A 21,699-nucleotide genomic window follows, 5' to 3' on the forward strand; every position below is an offset into this window, starting at 1 on the left:
TTAATGTTGCGTTTGGGACCGAAGTAGTAGGAAAGCCAAAGCATCAAGCTGTTCATTGTTTGGTGAAGCTTAGAGGAGCCTCCCTGGCCTGGCACCCTCCAGAGGGGTGGACTACAACCCCCATCAGCCCCAGGAACACATGGCTATCCTGGCTGGGACTTAGGGGAGTTGTAGTCAAACCCATTAGGAGCCTGAAGTGTTAATACGCTGAATACCAAAGTCTCCCTTGGCTCTTTCCTTTGTGTGTGTTTGGGTCTCCGTCTCATCCACCTGCAGTTGATGCAGCCCCTCAGCTGCAACTGTCTCCCTTTGCAGGAGGAAAAAAGGCACTGGTCCTATTTATCCCATTTCATGCCTGTCCAGCAAGAGTCTGATAACTTCCTCTCTTTATTCATGTTGCGTAGAGCCTAATTAAAGGGGGGGGGGAATCTTCACATTTTTTGGAAGTGTAAGAAAGAAATTGTTGTGTCTGCAGTTAGGGGACAGGATGGTGGATTCCTGTGAAGCCTTGGCTTCTAGCACCCTACCTTGTTCTTATGAATGTGGAAGAACTGAGCCTGCTACACACAGATCCCCAAGGTAACTATTATTTCCATGATGGGGTGCTCAGAATCCCACATCAAAGGGAAGCAGTTTCCTCTTCCTGTCAGCCAACCAATTTTGTAACATTAAGATCGCCTTTCCTTGCCTATCTTTTAGTTTGCAGGTTTGGAAATAAGCAAGTGAGTGCCGGTGGTAGGGTGTAGTTGCCTTCCTCTCCCTCTTCAGTTCTCTGAGCCTTATTTTAAAATGCTCTTCAATAGAGGGAAGTGCTCTTTGTTCCAATGTCCAGGGGCTGAATGCATCTTTCAAGATAATCCATTTCTTTGGTGAGACTTTGTTTTCAGGAAAAGGTGGGATCAGTAAAGAAGGGAGGCTGCACAGCAGCTGCCAATGAATTCTGCACTGTTCAGTATCAGAACAAGGAATAAGATACTTCTCCTTGGGACGAACCATGTGGCCATGGAAGGTTTAGGTGGTTAAATATAGCTGTAGTATTTGCTGCCCCAGGTTCCCTGTAGGCCAAAGGTGGTCCCTCCTCGATTGTTCCCATGTGGGGGCACAGTGAGAGGTACCTTTTTCATTCTCCCACCTGCAGCCAGGCATCATCCTGACAACCCTGCAGACTCGTTTCCTTTAAAGCAGAAGCCTGACTGTCTTGCTACTTTTACTGCTTTCAGAATGAGATCTTGGGGAAGGGCTGCAGCTCGGTTGCAGAGCACAAGGCCCCAGGATCAGTCCCTGCAGTATCTCCAGCTATCGCTGGGACCCTGGAGAGCCTCCACCAGTCAGTGTAGATATATGGAGATGGGCTGATGGCCTGACTCTGCACAAGGCAGATTCCCATAACTGTGCCAGCAGGGTGTTAACTTCCAGACACAAACTATAGAGCATGAGCTAGAGGTGCAAGGAAAAGTAGCCCAGCTGCCCCAAGTCATGTGCAGCGGCAAAGGCCCTCTTTCCACATCATCCACCCTTCCTAAGATACAAGTGGAAGGTGAAGGGGCAGCAGAATGGGTGGCTGTACCACGCATGAGACACTTCATCTGCCTGAACCATGGATTTTGTGTCCTGAAATGAAGCCTTGCTGTGGTTGACGAGTGGCAAAGGGGCATTCAAGTGCACATCTGTGTGCAGCAAGGTTAGAGGCCATGACTGACAGCAGCGGCAGAGGCACACCCAGGGATGGGGCGAGCCGTCCATAGGGGCAGGCTGCACCGCGGGGCATCCAGAGTCTGCCTGCCTCTCCCACTCAGCTGCCCTACAGCTGGGGGGGGGGCAGCATGGAGCCCAAGCCACCGTGTCTCTCCCAGGCTCATGTGGCTCGGGCACGGTGCAGGCCCTGCATTTTGTCACCCCCCTCAGTGGTGACACCCGGGGTGGTCCTGCTTGGATGGTGGTGTTTCCTGCTTGGCAGGGGGTTGGACTGGATGGCCCTTGTGGTCTCTTCCAACTCTATGATTCTATGGTCCGCACCCACCACACCCCTTCCTCCGCCCCTGGTTGAGGGAACAAGCTACCAGCTGCATTCTGTAACAAGCACTTTTGAGAGCAGCAGTGGACCCTTTGTGAGCAACAGCAGAAATTCTCCCCCACAGCTTCAGTTTCACAGCCTTCATTCCAATGCTGCAAGGCAATATTTGTAGCGCAAAGTTTCTATGTTTAAGTCTGTATGTATGTATTTTACGCAGGTCTGAAAATATGCAAAATAAATAGGCGTTTTGCCAATTTCCAACTTCTTGGTTGTTCCTTTGTTTCTCTTGCAGGCAGCTAGCAAATGTAGCGCAATACTTTTTGCATGAAGGTGGATCAAAAATGGTTTGGGCTACTGGGCCAAAGTTTGCCAGACGTGCCAGGAGGTGGGCAGATCTCCCTCCCATGCAAGAAGCAAGCACACAATTGAGAGATGACTCAAATGCAGTTGCACAAGCAGGCCCTAATTTTTTGGCAGATAGCACCAAAAGACCGTTCCGATTCAGGGCTGCTCCACACCTGCTGGTTCCATCCATCTGAATCTGGGTAGCATTGGGAGAGCTTTGTGGTTGGGGAGATGCAAGACTCCATTCAGCAGCTGAACTTGCAACATTCACACACTGAACTCTCCATTTGGTAACTGCAGTCACTAGGGCAGTGGTTTTCAAACTTTTTGAGCCCATTTCTCCTGTGACCAAGCCCTGGGGGATATGGGGGAATCCCCACTTGTGGCAGCGGCTGGCTGCTGATGGGGGGGGAGGGGTGCTTCGCCTTTGCCAGCCACAACAACCAGCCTTGTCATTGCTGAACCCCTGAGGAGCTTCTAGGGCTTCCTCAGTAGAGCTGGACAAATGGATTCTGGATTTATTCTGTTTCTCATTTTCCCGCTCTTAAGTTCAGTTTGCCTCATTTCCACAAACATTTGCATTTTTAAAAGAGACACATTAAAAGTAATGCACACTTTTGTGCATTGTTCCCCTAATACACCATTTGCATGCAGCTTTGCAAGCAATTAGGGACGCGGGTGGCGCTGTGGGTTAAACCTAGGGCTTGCCGATCAGAAGGTCGGCGGTTCGAATCCCTGCAACGGGGTGAGCTCCCGTTGCTCAGTCCCTGCTCCTGCCAACCTAGCAGTTCAAAAGCACACCAGTGCAAGTAGATAAATAGCAGGAAGTTAAACGGTGTTTCCGTGCGCTGCTCTGGTTCACCAGAAGCGGCTTAGTCATGCTGGCCACATGACCTGGAAACTGTACACCAGCTCCCTCGGCCAAATAAAGCGAGATGAGCGCTGCAACCCCAGAGTCAGTCATGACTGGACCTAATGGTCAGGGGTCCCTTTACCTTTGCAAACAATTTCCCCTTACAGAATGCATTTTGTACATTAATTTCACCAAAATGCATTTTTATACACATTCCTCGATTGATTGAAGAACTGCAGATCAGCATTCAGAGAAGTGTGGATTTCAAAGGCAAAGAGGGTTTCAGTTTACATACTGGTTTAAGAGTTGCATACTGGTTTAAGTGTGCCTTTCTCCCCATTCCTGCTCCACATGTAACAAAAAGGTCCAGAAGAAGCCTTAGCTGGCCCCCTTACTTGGCTTTCAGACAGAGCTAGAAGGAAACTTTAAAGCCAGTCAGGAACTAGTTCTACTTTTTTAAAAAACAACAACCTACAAGATCATTTCAAAGCCACGTTTCTCTTAGTCTTTTTAATTCACATTGCCACTTACAATCACAGATTGCTAGTATAGAGAGGAACATGGAGGCACCATTTCGACTGCAGAACCTTCCCCCCCCCACCTCCCTTCAGTGGATCTGTGGCTGCCCAAGCAGCAGCGGGGATCTCAAGGTTCCCCCCAAAAACAGTGCCAGAGAAAAATGAGGAGAGTTGTGTTCCAAAACCCCAAAGGACAACAGCTGCCTGCCTCGTATTTCTCCAGGCTGTAGGATTCAGCTTTACAGATTCTGCCATTACGCTTCCAGCTTTGTAATGGGAAGAAGACTTTTTGCAGAGTGTAGAACTTCCTCCTCCACTTCTAAGGCGCAATTCTTTTCTGAGGCTTCCCCCACTTGAACCTATTAAGGAAATATCTGTAGCTGTTGACTTAAATTAGGGGCAAGTTATCACAAAAATATAGCCAGTTCTTGGGAGTATTCATACAGTCAGTCATGGGATCTGCAACAGTCCTATGGCATCAAAACACTCTCTGTAAGCATCAGAATTATTATATGGACTCTGCTCCTCTCCACAGAGGAGTTTGGGCTACTTTCTTTTTCAAACATCAGCAGTTCACAGGCAAAGGTGGAACATGTGCTTCCATCAGGATGTTATTTTGGGCGATACCTGTTGGATTTAAACATAGAAAGATGAAAAAAAATAATTTATATGGCTCCCTTCTCATTTTGCAGTCCCTGCCTAAACAGAAGCATTGTTACTTGAGAGTCCTGCATTGCAAGAGGTTAGACTAGATGATCCTCAGGGTTCAACTCTACAATTCTGTGATTCCCACCAAAAGTACAAAGGGGAGCTGACAGGCAACTAAGGGATCTGGCTTTTTTTTAAAAATAATTTTTATTAGTTTTACAGATTACAAAAACGGTACTTACATAAACATATTTTCCACCGTCTTTCCACCCCCCTTCCATGGGCCCTCCCCTGCCACAGGAGAATCCCATGCAGGCGAACAGTTGAAGGTGGTCCATTTTATGGTTGGGTTTATGTCTCCCCCCCTCCCCCGCCCCAAAGCCCCCTCCTGCCACCAGAAAGCTCTAGGGAGTCAGGGCAGAAAGCAGGAAGACAACCACCCAACCATCCATTCTCATACCAAAAAGAAAAAATCTATACTAAAAAAGGAAAAAGAAAAAGAATACAAAAGAAAAAATAGGAAAAAAATACGTCAAAAAAGAAAATATAAAGAAAATAAAAATAAAAACAAAAATAATCTTTTTCAAATCAGCATTACTAAACCATGTTTTATGGGCTTCCCCTACCTTCCCCCCTTCCCCGGTTTTCATCCCTTTATTATCCTCTTTAACAGTTTCCTTATCTATAAAATAATTACTTTTATTCCTCATAAAACTTTTAACTTAACTATTATCATTTTCTCTAAATCTCTTATCCCTATAATTCCAAATCCAATTTTTCTTCCCTTGCCTAGTTTTCCCCCTCAATAAACTTCCTTAGCCTAAACTTTTTCCATAATCAAATCTCATTTACACTCTAGCAATTCCCAATATAACCTTTCCTCCCCAATCTCCGGCTACCTCCCTCCAATCCAGCAAGTTCCGTGGTCAGCAGTCCAGTTTTAATCCTAATAATCCATCCTATTGATCACACACCCATTCTCCCTTCATCCCACCCCCTTTCTCCAATGTTTTGCCCTCCAGGCATCCATAAGGCCCCCCCCCCCTGAGTTTCTCCCCTTCTTAGGTTGTGCTTGTCCTTCTCCTTGTGGGTAATCTGAAATTCCGCTGGTTCCTGTCGCTCCCTCCTCAAAAGAGGGGTATTCCGCTCATCCTTTTGTGAAAAAAAATCATCTTTTCCTTCGTGGTGATCTTCATTTTGTGTTGTATTATCACAGTCATCATTATTAGCTTTGCACTCCAAATCACAGTCTCCATCATTGTCAAAATCTTCCAAATCTTTGTCGCTGTCATTGTCACTATCTTTCCCTTCAATTTCAGTACCGTCATCATCTGAAAAGTCATATTTAGCAATCACCATCTGGAATTGCTGCTTTAACTCTTGCTGTTGAGTCTCATCTCGGCATAGTCCTATTCTTACTTCCCACAGGGTTGTCAAAACAATTCGCTGGAACTCAGGTGAATACCTTTTTGTTGACATAGTTCAGTCTTGTCAAGGTCACTACTTATCATGTGGGGTGGAAAATGGTCACTGCTTATTTTCCCAGCCTCGTTTTAGCAAACTGACTGCATTTTCCAATTCATAGTACATAAAAATCCAAGCCAATAAACAAAAGCATGTACACAGAAATTCTAAAAAGTCTAAATAAGAAAGTTCGTTTATAAATCCTGGTCAGCTCGCTGGGCTGTCTGGGCTGCCGGATCCTGGGGAAACAAAAGGTTTTCCTAATTCTTTTTCGTCTTTCTGCAGGGGATCAATAACCACTGTCCTTCTCCCCTTTTACCCTGCATCCAGGGGAGAACTTTTTTGCATCTTTGAGGATACCTTTCAAACCAAAATCTTCAATTCCCGGCTTCGGGTATTTATTTACCGTTTCTTGAATTGCTGGGGGGAGGGGGTGGCTTCCGTTTTGTTTCCCTCTCTCCCGAGTCCAAATTAATTTCAAATCCAATTTTTAGAGGCTTACTTACAGTCTTAATTTCCAATTCTTTCTTTTGGAAGAATCCAGCGCTCTCCGCCTCCGGCTCGGAGCTTCTCTCCGCTAGAGCAACGATGGCGCTCAAAATTGCCCCCGCGACTTCGACCCTTCTTGCTCCGGCGCTCTTACTAGGGCAACCGGAGAGTTGGGGAGTCCGGATTGGGGCTCTGCTGAGCGATTTTGCCCCCGGGACGCTCGACCCGAGGTTCTATGGGGTTCAGCGTTGCTCTCGCTGCCCTCCCCCCTCTAGCGAAGACGGGCTGTCTCAGAGCGAGACAAAAACCCCGCCGATCGGAATCTATCCGAACCACCTTTGTCATCAGGGCCTGGTAAGGACCCCAAGATCTCCTGCAATGCTTTTGCAAAGTTTTTTGCAGATAAAGTCGCTCAGATTTGGGAAGAGGTAGACTCCACCGTGGGAGCAGGGCCGGGGCGGGAGAGTGCCAGAGGCCTGTCTAGTCATGTTCTATGGGATCAATTCCAATCTGTTACCTCCGAGATGTGGACAGGCTGCTTGGATGAGTGAAACCGACCACCTGTCTCCTTGACCCTTGCCCATCCTGGCTAATAAAAGCGAGCCAGGAAGGGCTGGGCAATGGGCTCCGCGGGGTGGTGAATGCTTCCCTCTGTGAGGGAGTCTTCCCAGACCCACTGAAAGAGGCGGTCATTAAACCGCTTCTTAAAAAGACATCTTTAGACCCGGCAAATATGGCTAATTATTGCCCAGTCTCAAATTTACCATTCTTGGGCAAGGTGATTGAGCGAGTGGTGGCTGAACAACTCCAGGCATGCCTGGAAGAAGCAGACCGCTTGGGTCCCTTCCAGTCAGGATTCAGGCCTCATCATGGGACTGAAACTGCCCTGGTCGCACTGGTTGATGATCTCCGGCGGGCTAGGGACAAAGGTGAGAGCTGTTTCCTAGTTCTGCTGGATCTCTCAGCAGCTTTTGACACCATCGACCATAACATCCTTCTGGACCGTCTAGAGGGGTTGGTTGGGAGCTGGGGGCACTGTCATACAGTGGTTCTGCTCCTTCGTCCTGGGCCGTGTTCAGAAAGTGGTGGTGGTAGGTGTTCTTAATTTGCTGCACCTTGAATGGTGGTTTTTTATGATTTTGTTTTGTTTTGTTTGGGGTGGGGTAGTTTAATTTTAGTATGATTGTTTCTTGCTTTGTTTCTATTTTTATTATTTTGGTAAGTTGTTGTATAGTTTGTATTTGCTTTTTAAGGGGAAAGGGTCAGGGCTGCCTGGGAGGGGGCCTCAGCCAACAGAATGGCTGGGGCAGGTTCCACGGGGGGGGGGGTGTACTGGGACACCCAATCTCAGTGATCACCGGCGAGCTAGGGACAAAGGTGAGAGCTGTTTCCTAGTTCTGCTGGATCTCTCAGCGGCCTTTGACACCATTGATCATAACATCCTTCTGGACCGTCTAGAGGGGCTGGGAGCTGGGGGCACTGTCATACAGTGGTTCCGCTCCTTCCTCCTGGGCCTTGTCCAGAAAGTGGTGGGGGGGATGAGTGTTCAGACCCCTGGGCACTCACTTGTGGGGTGCCTCAGGGTTCTGTTCTCTCCCCCATGCTTTTTAATATCTATATGAAGCCGCTGGGAGAGATCATCAGGGGGTTTGGGCTGGGTGTTCATCAGTATGCAGATGACACCCAGCTCTACCTCTCTTTTAAATCAGAACCAGTGAAGGCGGTGAAGGTCCTGTGTGAGTGCCTGGAGGCGGTTGGAGGATGGATGGCGGCTAACAGATTGAGGTTGAATCCTGACAAGACAAGTACTGTTTGTGGGGGACAGGAGGCGGGCAGGTGTGTCCTAAACGGGGTAACTGTGTCCCTGAAGTACCAGGTGTGCAGCCTGGGAGTCATTTTGGACTCACAGCTGTCCATGGAGGCGCAGGTCAATTCTGTCTCCAGGGCAGCTGTCTACCAGCTCCATCTGGTACACAGGCTGAGACCCTACCTGCCTGCGGAGTGCCTCACCAGAGTGGTGCATGCTCTGGTTATCTCTCAGTTGGATTACTGCAATGCGCTCTATGTGGGGCTACCTTTGAAGGTGACCTGGAAACTGCAATTAATCCAGAATGCAGCAGCTAGACTGGTGACTGGGAGCGGCCGCCGAGACCACATAATACCGGTCTTGAAAGACCTACATTGGCTCCCAGTACGTTTCCAAGCACAATTCAAAGTGTTGGTGCTGATCTTTAAAGCCCTAAATGGCCTCAGTCCAATATACCTGAAGGAGCGTCTCCACCCCCATCGTTCTGCCCGGACACTGAGGTCTAGCACCGAGGGCCTTCTGGCGGTTCCCTCACTGCGAGAAGCAAAGCTACAGGGAACCAGGCAGAGGGCCTTATTGGTAGTGGCACCCGCCCTGTGGAACGCCCTCCCACCAGAGGTCAGAGACTACCTGACATTTAGAAAATACCTAAAGGCAGCATTGTTTAGGGAAGTTTTTAATCTGTGAAATTTGATGTATTTTAATGTTTGTTGGAAGCCGCCCAGAGTGGCAGGGGAAGCCCAGCCAGATGGGAGGGGTATAAATAATAAATTATTAATTATTATTTATTATTATTATTATTATTATTATTCTAAATCTTCCATTCAGCTTTGCTGGATGTCCAGCAAAACAGTGCAGTGAGAGAAAGAGAAGGGAAGAAGCTGTAGTTTGAGCCTCAGACTCCAAAGAGGAACAGGAACAAAGTACAGCTCATCAGCATGGAAAATCACAAACAGATTATCAACATAGACAAATAAAGGGGCAGCACACCTGCCTGGGAGGTAGAAGGCTCAGCACCTGACTTTTCCAGCCCTTCTCGCCTAGGCTAGGTGGGCAAGCAGCCTCACCGTCTGGCCTAGGGGGAAGCTTCACATGCAATTATTCAAACAAGGCCAACTTACCGTAAACATACCCAAGGGACTTCTGAAAGTTTGCTTGGCATCATGATGGGCTGGTCTGACACTATACCTGGGTTTAATTGGACTCCTCTTGGTTATCTAGACACTCACTTGCAATGTTCCTACACTAGTCTGCTTACCACCCCAAGTTACCTGCAAAAACCTCACTGCAGCTACAACATTTAGGCCCCTGAATCTGCTTTGCCCGTCATTCCTTCAGCATCCAGTTCTTTGCCTGTATCAAAAGGGCCACAGTCATTGCAAAGGACTTACCACCCTCAGTTGTCCATTTTTGGCTTTGTAGACCTGAGCATCCTGCCCAGTAGTGAAAACCATTGTCCCTTCTTTCCCTGGACTGATTTGGAACTGGAGGCTACAAAAAAGAAACACACCAGCAATGACATTCACAAGCCCACCAGGCTTAGGTGCAAAACCACCATCCTGGCCTCTAGGGAAGGGTCCGGGAACTCGAGGAGAGAAGACCTGCTCTCCATGCAGAAATAATAAGGCTGATAATGAAGTCCCTGGAGAGCCACTGCCAATTGGGATAGACCAATAATAAATGAATAATAGTGCCCCAACTTAGGCGCTCCAACCCCTCAGAGAGAGAGATGACTGTTGCCAACTCTTTTAAATCTTTACAAGACAGTTGAATACCTGGCCCTTCACTCAGGCTTTGGGATGCATTTCAATACCAACACCAACGTCTGTCTTAGGGGGCCTGAAGCAACCACCTGGAGGTTACATTCCAGGAATGGCACATATGTGCAAACATGTATATAGCTGAACCATCCTCATGCGAGCAACCTTACCTTCTGAAGACAGCACGCCCAACAGATCCAACCTCCACCCCAGGCAAAGCAGAGTATTTCTAAGCTGTCTGCCGTGCTTTCCAGGCTCTGGGAGACACTCACATGATCTCATGTGGCTGTCCGTGTTCCTGCAAGAGGCTCCCAGAGCCCAGGAAGCAAGTGAGAGCTTAAAAGCTCTTTCAGTGCCAGGAAAACCCTGAGCAAAAAGAGCATTTAAGCTCTCCACCTTCTGCACATTTGATTTTTGTCATTTCAACTGGCCAGCCTTCAAGTGCATAAAGATGAAATCACACCTGCTCACTGGTTGCAACTGGACTGTTCCTAGGTGTTATGACGATGGTGGTGGCTGTTGCTTTTGTTATTAAACCCACTACCTGTCCTTCAGCAGCAGGTCCCAGCAATTAAAGTTCAGTATTAAAAAACAAAAGGAATGACAGCCACAGGAATTGAAGTGGGTCCCAAAAACACAGGTGTGTCTTCAATAGTGATGGAAAGCTGCACAATTAAGGGACCAGATGCACTTCAATGGGATGGGAGTTCTGCAGTTTGGGGGCTGACACAGAGAAGGCCCTCTCCTGGGGTTACAACCACCACCCCTTGCAGTTCTGAGGGCAGCAGAACTACCAAGAGGGACTCCTCTGCCAATCTTAACACCCAAAAGGGCCTAGAGGGAAGGAGGCAGTCTCAGATATTTCATTTGGGACCCAAGTGCTTTTTCTGAACCAACTGCACTGGGACAAGGATGTCAGAGGCATCATGCCAGAATCCCCACCCCCACCCACCCCTGGTTGTTCAGATGCTTCCCAGAAGCCCACTTACAGGCTGTGAAGGCACCAGCCCTCCTGCCCTTCATAATTCAGTGGTGTATCCTTCCCAATGTGGCATCAGAACAGCCTCTTCAAAATAGTCACCTGGGTTTTTGCTTTAAATACATGGAGTGTGAAAGGCCTGTGCTTCCTATGTCAACAGATGTGGGTGATGCTTAAGAACAATCAATCCCATGATTTCATTCATTTGCAAATGCAAAGGCCTCAGAAGAGCGAGGAACCCACCTTCCCTGGACCACCGAGAAAGAATTCTGCTTGTGGGCCAGAATGCAGAGTTTTGTGACCGTCTCAAAAAAGTGCTCACACTGCAGAATGGCGTCTCCCTGGAAGCAAGAAATGGAGTCAGGCAGGGCTCTCTGATCAAGGAGAAGCTCCCTTTTCACCACTGTGTTATGATCAGACAGCTGCATTTGAAAGCTGAATACAAAGAGGGTTATTAACACTTTTCAAAAGCAAAAAAATAAAAATAAAAAGCACTTGGCTAAACATGTCTCTATACCAGTGGTTCTCAAAGGGTGTTGCAGGAAATTTCTTTTAATTTTTTTTAAAAAAAACTTTTATTGATAAATACAATACTTACAAACACAAAACAAACTTATTATACATACATACACCTCTCAACTTAAGATTACAAAAAAGAAAACAAACAAACTAAACATGCAAACATAAATCTTGACTTCCCTCCACCTATGTGTGGCTTCCTTTATTTCTTTTCTTCTTTTCGCTGTGTTATCAATATTATTTTTGACTATCTCATCTTATACCCATTTCATCTTAATTTTTTACTGTATGTTTCATTCATTGCATATTGATATATTAATACCAGAACAATGTTTTTTGATGTATTTCTCCACGTACGTCCACTCTATCAGTTTTTGGTCTGACTGGCCTCTCACTACTGCTGTAGGTTTTGCTGGTTCCATATATTCACAAAATCTTATTTGCCATTCTCTTATTGAGGGAGTTTTTTCTCCCTTCCAATTTCTGGCTATAATCATTCTTGCTACAGCGGTTGCATATAAGAAAACTTTTTTCCTAGCAGCAGGAATGTCAGTTGATATAATTCCCAAGAGGAACGCCTCTGGTTTTTTATTACATGATATTTTAAGCATTTTTTAAAAGTTCCTCTTGAATGACACTCCAAAATTGTTTAATAAACACACACTCCCACCACATATGATACATTGTTCCTATCTCTGTTTTGCATCTCCAACACAAATTAGATTTTGATTTATAAATTTTCGCCAATTTGACAAAAAATAAAAACTGATAAGCTAACTTTTCACAAGTACAGAAGAAGAGGCCTGGGCTGAATTAGGCCAAAGGGGACCCCTCTAGCCCAGCATCTTGTTTTTACAATGCCCCCCCCCCCCCCCGATAATAAGATGCCGCAAGCAAGACATGAGTGCTCTCCCACACTTATTCAAAGTCATGGCTTTGAATGATTAGCTGTATCACAGGCATCCGGTGTCTGAAAGTAAGGCGTTCCTTTTGCTCCTTAGCTTGTTTAATTCCCATGCATTTCACACACGCAAACACACACCATGGGCAGGCAAAGTGAAACTGCTACCTTCTCTGCTTTGCTGTCTTCTGAAACGTGGATGACTAAGATACGGTCGCCCAAGCTGCTGGCAGAAAGGCCTTGGAAAAAGAATGCAAAACGAAGTCACTTACTAGAAAAATTAAAAAGGTCTGCCTTTCTTTGCCAGAGCTGCAAACAAGTCAGGCAGGTAGATTTTATTGTGTGTTTGGATGCAGAACTGAGTTTCATACTTTACTGCTTCCTTTCCCTCACATGGGCCGTTTGACAGACTGCAAGAAAAGATCTGTGAACTGCCCTTTCCACTCTCCCTCACAAACAACATACCATATATATTGTTATGAGGTGGGGGAGGGGTGGTCAGCCTGGGTCCCTTTCAGGCTCCTTGCTAGAAGAGCCTGCGAAACCAGCCCAACCAGTTCCATTGCCAGAGGGATGGCCTTGGCTGACCAGGACATTTATCCTACCCAAACAGGTTGCTCTGTTGCCAAGGAGGCCTCTCCCCATCTCACTTGGCTGGATGCCTGGGAAGGGAAAGAGCTGCCCAAGGACAGCAGGGATTGTACCTCCGAGGGTCGCATACTCAATCCTCTGCTTGATCTTGGCCATCTCCACCACATAGGCTGCCACGCGCGTCAGAACCAGCAGTCGCTCTCGGGGCTTGAAGCCATTCCGGTCGTACTTCACCACTGGCGTCACATACTGAAAACCAACCACCAGGTGAGTCTTAGAAGCAGAGGCAGCTTTGCCTGAGAGTCACAGCTTTAACCACACACCTGTGCAGGTTGGCCTGCCCTTGCCCCATGCACCCCCCGCCCTCACCTTCACTCTCTCGTGGCGGATCAGCTGCAGGACTTTGGGGCTCAACTCGCTCTCATCTAGGAACACAGGAAAGAACAAGGGTCACAGTCCCGGCACAAAAGCAGGGAGCCACAAGGAGACATGCACAAAAGAAAACTGATCTCGGGGAGACATTTTAGGCTGCCTCTAGCACAACAAAACACATATCCCAGTCAGTACCAGCTCTACCATTAGGCAAAGTGAGGAGGCTGTTGATCTTGATTGTTATGGAAGGGCAGGAATTGCTATTTATTTACATATTGAAATATTTATAGTGCTGAAGGAAGGAAGGAGAGGTGCTTCTGGGATTAATTTTTGACAATATTTGCCATATTGTCGTCTCCTTGGCAAGTGTGTGCTTTGGTGTTTGTCTGCTCAGGTAGGCTAGCTCCAAGTTCTCTTCTGTTTCCAGGGCGACTCTTCCTAAGAGATGCCTTAGCTGTGCAAAAGTTTGGTTAGGAAACCAGGCTTTTAAGCTTTCATTCTCCTCTGCTTGTGTAACCTTACGTATTTGCATTTCCTTGCAAAGGAGGAGCCCACAAGTTTGTCTCAGGCCTTGTGCCTCCTGTGAACCAAATCCTCAACCAGCCTTGCCATTTCTGGTTTACTCACTTAGCCTGGTCTCAAGAAATGGTTCATTCAGGCTCTGGGCATAGCCAGCCTTCTTCCCGCAGAAGATGCCACTAGCAATCACTTTTTCCTCCATCTGTTTTGGAGCAAAAGAAAGAGATTAGACCAGTATTTTGCAAGAAGGAAACCGCATTAAAACTCTTGCTTCAGGCTGATGTGGGGAGTTGTACTTATGTTACTAAGAGGCATAAGATCAGGACACCCCCCGTCCCGCAAGCCATAGCCTCAGTATTTATTTATTCATTCATTCATTCATTCATTCATTCTTGTTGTTGTTGATAATAATAATAATCATATCCTGCCTCAAGGTTGCTTCCACAGATATATTGAACAAGCTAAAAACAGAAAATAAAATCATTAAAATGCAATTAAACATGAATAGATATAAAATAATATAAAAGATCTATTAAAAATACAGATAATTACAACAACAACAACAAATCACAGCACCAGCCCTTTCCTCAAAAACGTTCAGTTCTTCACTAGCTGACAGAAGGACAGCCAGGAGGAAGCCATCTTTTCCAGGGAGATGTTCCAGAGTCTGGGAGCAGGCCCCCCCCACCTCCACCAAGCGGGCCTGTCAGGGGGGCAGGACTGAGAGAAGGGCCTTCCTCAAAGAGCCCAGGCAGGATTCATGAGGGAACATGGTCTCTCAGGTAGCTGACCTAAGTCCACAGTATCACTAGCACCACTGACTTCCCGGTGTTTGCGCTGCTGCTTACTGTGAAGTAGGCAGCGGGGTGAGGGGATGCGAAGACCAGTGTGGTGCAAACACACCGGCAGGAAGCTATCCAGCACTCCAGGTGCTGCACTCCAAGAAATTTTTAATTGGAATGAATTGGCCACGGGAGGAGATTTAAACAGGAAGTTGAACTCCCCGCATTGAGAGGGCTGTAATGCAGTTAATTTGCCTATAGCCGGAAAATTGAAAGGAACCTATTAATTACCAAGGATTGGACTCAACACCTTCTCCCGGAGGCAGAGTAAAGGGGAGAAGGATTAAATTTATTAAAATCCCTGCAAAAAAATTTTTTAATTTGGACTGGGGAAAATCCCCCTGGAAGCTGAAGCCGGGTCCCGGGAGGAATCAGTGAGCCGCCATTATGACATCACAATAGAAAGGAATTTGTTTATCTCTTTGAGACTGAGAACTGTCAATTGTGAAGAGAGTGTAAAATAATATAAGGCTGTGTTTGACAACTGCTCTTTTCATAAATGGGCACAAGAATTTTAGGACATGAAGAAGAATAAAAAAATGAGACTATAACCAGTTTGGATATAAACTTGGACTTTGATGTTATTGGAAATACAATCTGTTCCACTTCCTGCTCTGTTCTGTTCCCATGAAATCTGAGATGAACAGGATGCCTGTAGCCACAACATCACCTGGTGGCCTGGACTTTCAGAAGGAACTTTAGGAATTGCATTTGGACTTGAGGGATGAATTGCAGCAAAATAATTTATTGTTGTGCGAAAGTAATACACAGTTGTGTTAATGGCGTGAAAGAAACCAGAATTGTCTGGATAGAGAAAAAGGATTAACTCCAACAGAGAACGAAGTCAAGCAAGAGGAACAATCATCAGTCTTGGACAGTGTATTTGAATTTTTTAAAAAGGAGGAAGATACATGGAACATTGTTCCCCCAGTGAGAGGAAGGGAACAGAACATCTGTTTGATTCAAAAGTTCCCAAAGAAGAACCAGCATGGAGTAATGTCCTCCCAGTGAGAGGGGGAGGGCAGGATCAATAATAATAATAATAATAATAATAATAATAATTTTATGTTTATTTGTTTTTGTTTATTGAGTTTTCGTCTTTTGTGTGTGTGTGATTTTGTATTTGGAAAATGAATAAAAATTATTTTTGGGGTGTGTGTGTGTGTGTGTGAAACACTACAGTAACAAAACCAAAAAACAAACAAACAAGAAAAAACATCACATATTCCTTTGACTTCCATTCATCCCACTATGTTTTCTAGGCTTCCTTTTCAATTTCACACTTTGTATTATCACTTCTTGATTGTAATTATCACTTAATTTATTCGTGTTTCATATTGTCCTGCAAGGTTCAGCCTAGACTCGTCAAAGCATTCAAGTTTTTACAATGTGGCTGTAAATATTATTTAAAGACATTCCATTCTTTATTTAAGCTCTGTTTTGAATCATCTCTTAAGCTTCCAGTCATTTTGGCTAGTTCTATATATTCTATCATCTTCACCTGCCAGTCTGATTTGGTGGGTATCTCTTCTCCTTTCCAATTTTTTGCTATCAAAATTCTAGCTGCCATTGTTGCATACATGAAAATTCTTCTAAATTTTTGGGATTTCATTAAACATGATTCCCAACAGGAAGGCTTCTGGGTTTTTGGGGGGAATGAACATGTCACAGAGGATGCGTTGGGACTACTCTAGAGTAACGACTCTCCAGACCTTTGCCTTTTCATGCTTTTATTGAGTGCAGGCTATTTACAGTGCTAGAGCTATACAGGATACATCCTCTCAGTCTGACCCAGAACCCTGGAATGGCGCTTCCCGCGTTTTCTTCCAACATAAGAGTCGGGGCACCCCAAATCTCCTCCCCCGCTTCCTCCTGCGTAATTCCGGAACCAGAGGGGAAAAGGGTCTTCTTTCTGTGTTTTCCTTCTCCCCCTCTTCCCCCCCTCTCTCTTCCTGTCCCATGTGCAGCAGGGGCTCTCCTATGCTGCCAGAGCCCCGTCCCCTTCTTCCTCCTTCCTCACTGGACTCTTCCCCCTCCCTGCTGACACTACTGCTGGTGGAAGAGCTTCTCCTCAAGATGGGTGGGGGCTCCCTGTACTCTTTCCCCCTCACAGAACATATAAAGATTTTTTAAAGTTCATTATATATAATGTCCCAGATTTTTTTTTCTTAACTGGGAAAGCTTCTGTAGGGGAAAGCCACCAAGGGATTTTTGGTTTGAGTAAATCTATACATGCCAACCATAACGGTTGTCAAACCCCTCTAACAGTACTACCCATTCATGGATCCAAGATAGGCACGTGGCATCGTTATACAATTTGAGATCAGGCAAGGGGAAAAAACCCTCTCTCCTTAACATTAATTAATAGTTCATGCTTAATCCTAGGTCTTTTCCCTTGCCATATGAATTTCGAAATGTTTCATTGCCAGTCCTTAAAGCAGTGCATTCCCCCTAATACTGGAATGGTCTGAAACAAAAAGAAAATCATTTTCGGAAGGACATTCATCTTAATTGTGGAGATTCTTCCCCAAAAAGAAAGATGTAGTCTATCCCAAATTTCCAAATTTATTTTTATCTCATTCCAAGTCTTTACGTAATTATCCCAATATAGGTTGATATTCTTTGCCATTAGCCAATTCCCTAAGTACTTGACTTTCTTCTTCACCTCTAATCTAGTGATTTTTTTTAAGATGTCATTTTTTCCCTCCGGCTCCATATTTTTAACTAACAATTATTATTTCTTTACAGTTAATTTTAAAACCAGCCACCTGTCCAAATTCTTTTATCACCTCAATTACTTTAGGAAAACTTTATTTGGGATTTTCCGTAGTAATAATATGGTCATCAGCGTAGGCTCTCAACTTGTAAGATTTTTCTCCCAATACTATAACTCTTATACCCACCAGATTTTTTGGACCATAACACGCACCTAGTTTTTTTGAGGAGGAAAACAAGAATTCCCCCCCCCTGGTTTTCCTCCTCTAAAAGGCTGGGAGGGGGCGCTGGAGGGGGAGCGAAGGAGGCAGCGGGGGTTGGTGGGGAAGAATGAGCAGCATCCCTCCACTGCCCCCCCGTTTCTCGCTGAACGCGGTGGAGGTGGGGGGAGGCTGATATAGTATGTGAGGTGGAGGTTACCGCCCCCCCCCAATATTTTATTCAAGTTGGAAGAGAGAGGGAGGGAAGTAAGGGGTGAGAGAGAGAAAGAGAGACAAGGAATGGGGTGAAAAGAGAGAGAGGAAGACAGAGAGAGGAAGAGAGAGGGAAGGAAGAAGGGAAGGAATGAGGGAAGGAAGGGGAGAGGGGGGGGAGAGAGAGGGAGGGGTGAGAGAGAGGGGGGAGGGAGGAAGGATAGAAGCTGGGAGGAGGGGCGGAAGGGGCTCCCTTCCGTCTCTCCTCTCACCTTGCTCGCTGTCACGGAAGCAGCCCGAGAGCCGGTTTCTCACTGAGCGCGGCTCTGGCTCTTGTGGGGCTCTGGCTCTGGTGCGGGCTCTGGCTCTGGCATTCACTCCATAACACGCAGCGACTTTTCCCCTTCCGTTTTAGGAGGGAAAAGTGCATGTTATGGTCCAAAAAATACGGTACATCATTCCTTATTCTCCTATTCAGAGCAGCAGAGGAGGTAGGCAGGGGAGGGGAGAGGCTGGGGGAGAGAGAGAGAGAAGCCCCCTCCACTGCAGAAGCCCACCACTAGGTCATCTGAAGGCAGCCCTGTTTCGGGAAGTTTTTAATGTCTTATCCGCAATATTGCCTTGTCCGGGGGAAAATTGGAAGATCTTATATTGTTACCACTAAAAGATGTGATGAATGATATTTTAACTAATTGGAAAACACCAGTTTCATGGTCAGAGGCCTATACAACGCTCATCCCTAAGCAAGGGATGGATTTACAACAGGGGCCAGATGGGTAGGGTAGGGTAGGTTGTTGTTGTTGTTGTTTTGTGAGAGAGCTGCAGTGGAGATCTCTGGCCCTTCTGAGAGCTCCTAAACCTCTGCACCTCTGAGCCTTTGCAGAGTGCACTGTCAGCACAATAACAGTAGATGCAACTAGGAGCCAGGGGGACGCACCCAGGGCAGATTTTGAGCTCCCAACACCGTTCATTTTAAGAATTGAGCCCCACAAAAACTCAAAAGCCCAGACTTTACCTGTGCCTTCTTCTGTGCTGTGATGCCTCGGCAATATTTCCGGACAAGGTTTCTTCTGCAGATCTTCCTCAGGAACTCAGATGTCTGGGTTGAGAAGTGGGGAGGGGGGGAGTGTAATCTGTCATTTGAAGTGGGACAAGGTGGATGTTTGGGAAGGGGCCTTAACTCAGCATGCAGAAGGCTTCAGGTTTGAGTCCAGCTGCCAGTCAGAGCAGGTGGCACCAGGCAAGATGGGGATAAGGCAAGGTTTTAGCAGTGACCTTCCATGCCATTTTGGGACTGCAAACACCACAGAATTTCAGCTCCGTAAGGCCCCTGCAGCTTGGTCTCAGTGTGCCCTAGGAATGGGCAAATCTGCCAATCTTGGTTTCTCTGTGTTTTGCATTTTTCCAGCCAGCTCTCCTCTTTCCCTCCTCAGCCTGTGACATTCTTCCCAGGAAAGTCCTCGTAACAATTCCTCAGCATTTTAGTGCAAATTCTCCCAACATATACAAACAGTTTGGCCAAAATATGTACAAAGTGCATTCTCTGTTAAATATATATAGATACACACATACACATCTAACATAATGTTGGATGTTATTTTCAGTCATAGAAGCATCTTTGTGCACATCAAACTTTAGTATATGCCTATTTCCCTACATGTGACTTGGCTGGAGAACTGCAATGCAAAATTTGGAGAATGCAGATTCCAAAGGTCAGCTGAGCTTTGGTTCAAATTCCTGCCCTTCATCAGTGCCCTCAGCTAAAATGAGAAGGGCTGGATCAGACCAAAGGCCCCTCTTGCCTAGCATCTCAGAGTGGCCAGCCAGGCACTGCAGGACACCTGCAAGCAGGGCTTGAAAGTCAGCTGCCCCCTCCCACTCTTGTTCCCCAGCAACCGGCATTCACAGGTACAGTAGCTCTGAACATGGAGGTTCTAACAGCTCTCACCTCTTGCATGATCTCCGGAGGCTTAAGCCAGCTTTTGTCCAGGACGTTCTTTGGGACGTGATCTCTGAGTTTCATGAGGTAGGTGTACTGCACAAGCCTCACAAAGTCCTTGTTATCGCGGTTCAAGGGTTGCTTCCGGTGGATGAAGCCTCTGATGTACCTACAGGAGTGATCCATTTTACTGATAATTTCATTGTTTCAGTCTTCTTGTAAACCACTCCGAGGTTTTGCTTTGCTTTACAATCCAGCAATCCAATATAAATCGAATGAAACAAACAAACAAACAAGCCAGCTTACTTCCGGATGGTCTGGGCTGCCCACATCCTCTTTTTGGCCAGCTTCCGAGCCAGGACTCCTCTCCAGCAGGACTCCAGTTTAATGGCTGCAAGACAGAGAGAGTCAACAGCGAGGGGCAAGAGGACCCTTTTGCACAAGGGCAGAGCAAGAAGAAAGAGGGGCTGCCCCCCACCCCCAAGAGGGATGCTGCTATACAAAAAGCCCTGCCCTGCCCCACCATTCCTCCAAGTCAAGCTGCCACATACCGTATTTTCCCGTGTATAACATGCCTCCATGCATAAGATGACCCCTATTTTTTGGGACTCCAAATTAAGGAAATAGGGGGGGAATTGCCCAGAGTAGTTAAGCTTGGGGGGGGAGTTGTTGAGCTTTGGGGGGGTTGCCGACAATCGCTCACCCACCTGAACACCACTGCCAATTACATGCCTTGCCAAACCCACCAATAATCTGTCCGTTCACTGACAGCAAAAGCCAATTGACCACCCAATTGCCACAGCACCCAGTCAACAGCAGGCCTTGCTGACCCCCCATTTTTAACATATATTTCTAATAAAAAAATTGTCTTATACACAGAAAAATACGGTACTTTCTTCCTTATCCTTTCCAAGGCAAAAAGGGTCATAAGTACCTGAGTTTCAGAGGGACCTGAGCAACTGACTCTGGCTCTCAGGGGTCAGGAAGGGAAAGAAGGTCACTCTCTCCCAGGAGAGAGACTTTAAAATGCTGAGCTGCCTTCCCACCATCAGGGATCCAGACTGGACTTTCTATAAAGTTGACCATCCTTGTTGACTACTTGTAAGTAAACCAGAACCACCATAGTGTGGCAAATAGGCTAGGTCTAGTCCACTATTAGAGCCACAGTGCTCTGGTTCATTGCGAGGTCCATTTCAACCTTCCTCCTGCTTTCCCCTTATCTTTTCTAAAAAATAAAGTTTCCTGAAGTGTGTGCAATGGCCAACATCAGGGCTTTGGAATCCCCATGCTGGGAGGTGTGGTTCAGAAACCCCTGGGGGCAGCGGCATAGCTAGCCGCTCGGTTGCCCGGTGCAGTGCGTGCATCCTGCAGCCGATGTGGGGCAAGCCAAGGGAGGAGGCACTGCATGGAGACTCTCCGCAACCTCCCCCTCAGCTGTAGGGCGGCTGAGGTGGTGGGCAGACGCAAGCCCCACCCTGCCCCAAAAAGCAGTGCAGAGCTTGCAGGCAGTCTGCTCGCTGCCCCCCCCCTCAGGAGAGACTCCTGGCTCAGGCACACTGCAGGCCCTGTGGTATGACACTTAGTGCCCCCCACCTCACCTAGCTACCAGTGGCGTAGGAAGGGGGGTGCAGTGGGTGAGTTATTTTTTCAAAAAAAAGTGTTGGGAGCCCAAATTTTATTTATTTATTTTAAAAACACATTTTTTTGCCATTTTGTCACCCCCCTCAGTGATGAAACCTGGGGCAGCCCACACCCACCTCACCCCCCTTCCTACAGCACTGGCTGGTCAAAGGTCCCCCCTTCCCACTTCAACATATCAGTTGTTTTATAGAGTTTTAAATATTTTATTGCAAAGCTGCTTGTAAGTACAGTGGTACCTCTACTTACGAATGACTCGACTTACGAATGTTTCTACTTATGAATGGAGCTCCGCCCGCCATCTTGGATGCGGTTCAGATAGGGTTGCTTCGACTTACGTTTTTTTTCTCCCAATGCATTCCTATGGGATTTT

At 46.6% G+C, this 21,699-nt stretch overlaps 1 protein-coding gene across 3 annotated transcripts in view; it reads right to left on the reverse strand.

Moving 5' to 3' along the window:
* Positions 1-3,707: 3,707 nt before the first annotated feature.
* Positions 3,708-21,699, reverse strand: part of MYO1H (myosin IH) — a 107,700-nt gene continuing 89,708 nt past the window's right edge. For all 3 annotated transcript variants that reach the window (XM_035134371.2, XM_060282092.1, XM_060282093.1), the window contains exons 23-32: positions 19,995-20,079; positions 19,698-19,857; positions 18,765-18,848; positions 13,888-13,981; positions 13,258-13,313; positions 13,002-13,137; positions 12,466-12,536; positions 11,121-11,218; positions 9,530-9,629; positions 3,708-4,357 (exon numbers count right to left, since the gene is read on the reverse strand). In XM_035134371.2, the coding sequence (XP_034990262.2) occupies positions 4,334-4,357; positions 9,530-9,629; positions 11,121-11,218; positions 12,466-12,536; positions 13,002-13,137; positions 13,258-13,313; positions 13,888-13,981; positions 18,765-18,848; positions 19,698-19,857; positions 19,995-20,079 (908 nt within the window). In that variant the 3' untranslated portion in view covers positions 3,708-4,333. The remainder of the gene's footprint in view (positions 4,358-9,529; positions 9,630-11,120; positions 11,219-12,465; positions 12,537-13,001; positions 13,138-13,257; positions 13,314-13,887; positions 13,982-18,764; positions 18,849-19,697; positions 19,858-19,994; positions 20,080-21,699) is intronic.

The sequence above is a fragment of the Zootoca vivipara genome, chromosome 13, assembly GCF_963506605.1.
Source record: "Zootoca vivipara chromosome 13, rZooViv1.1, whole genome shotgun sequence".
NCBI classification, from domain to species: domain Eukaryota; kingdom Metazoa; phylum Chordata; class Lepidosauria; order Squamata; family Lacertidae; genus Zootoca; species Zootoca vivipara.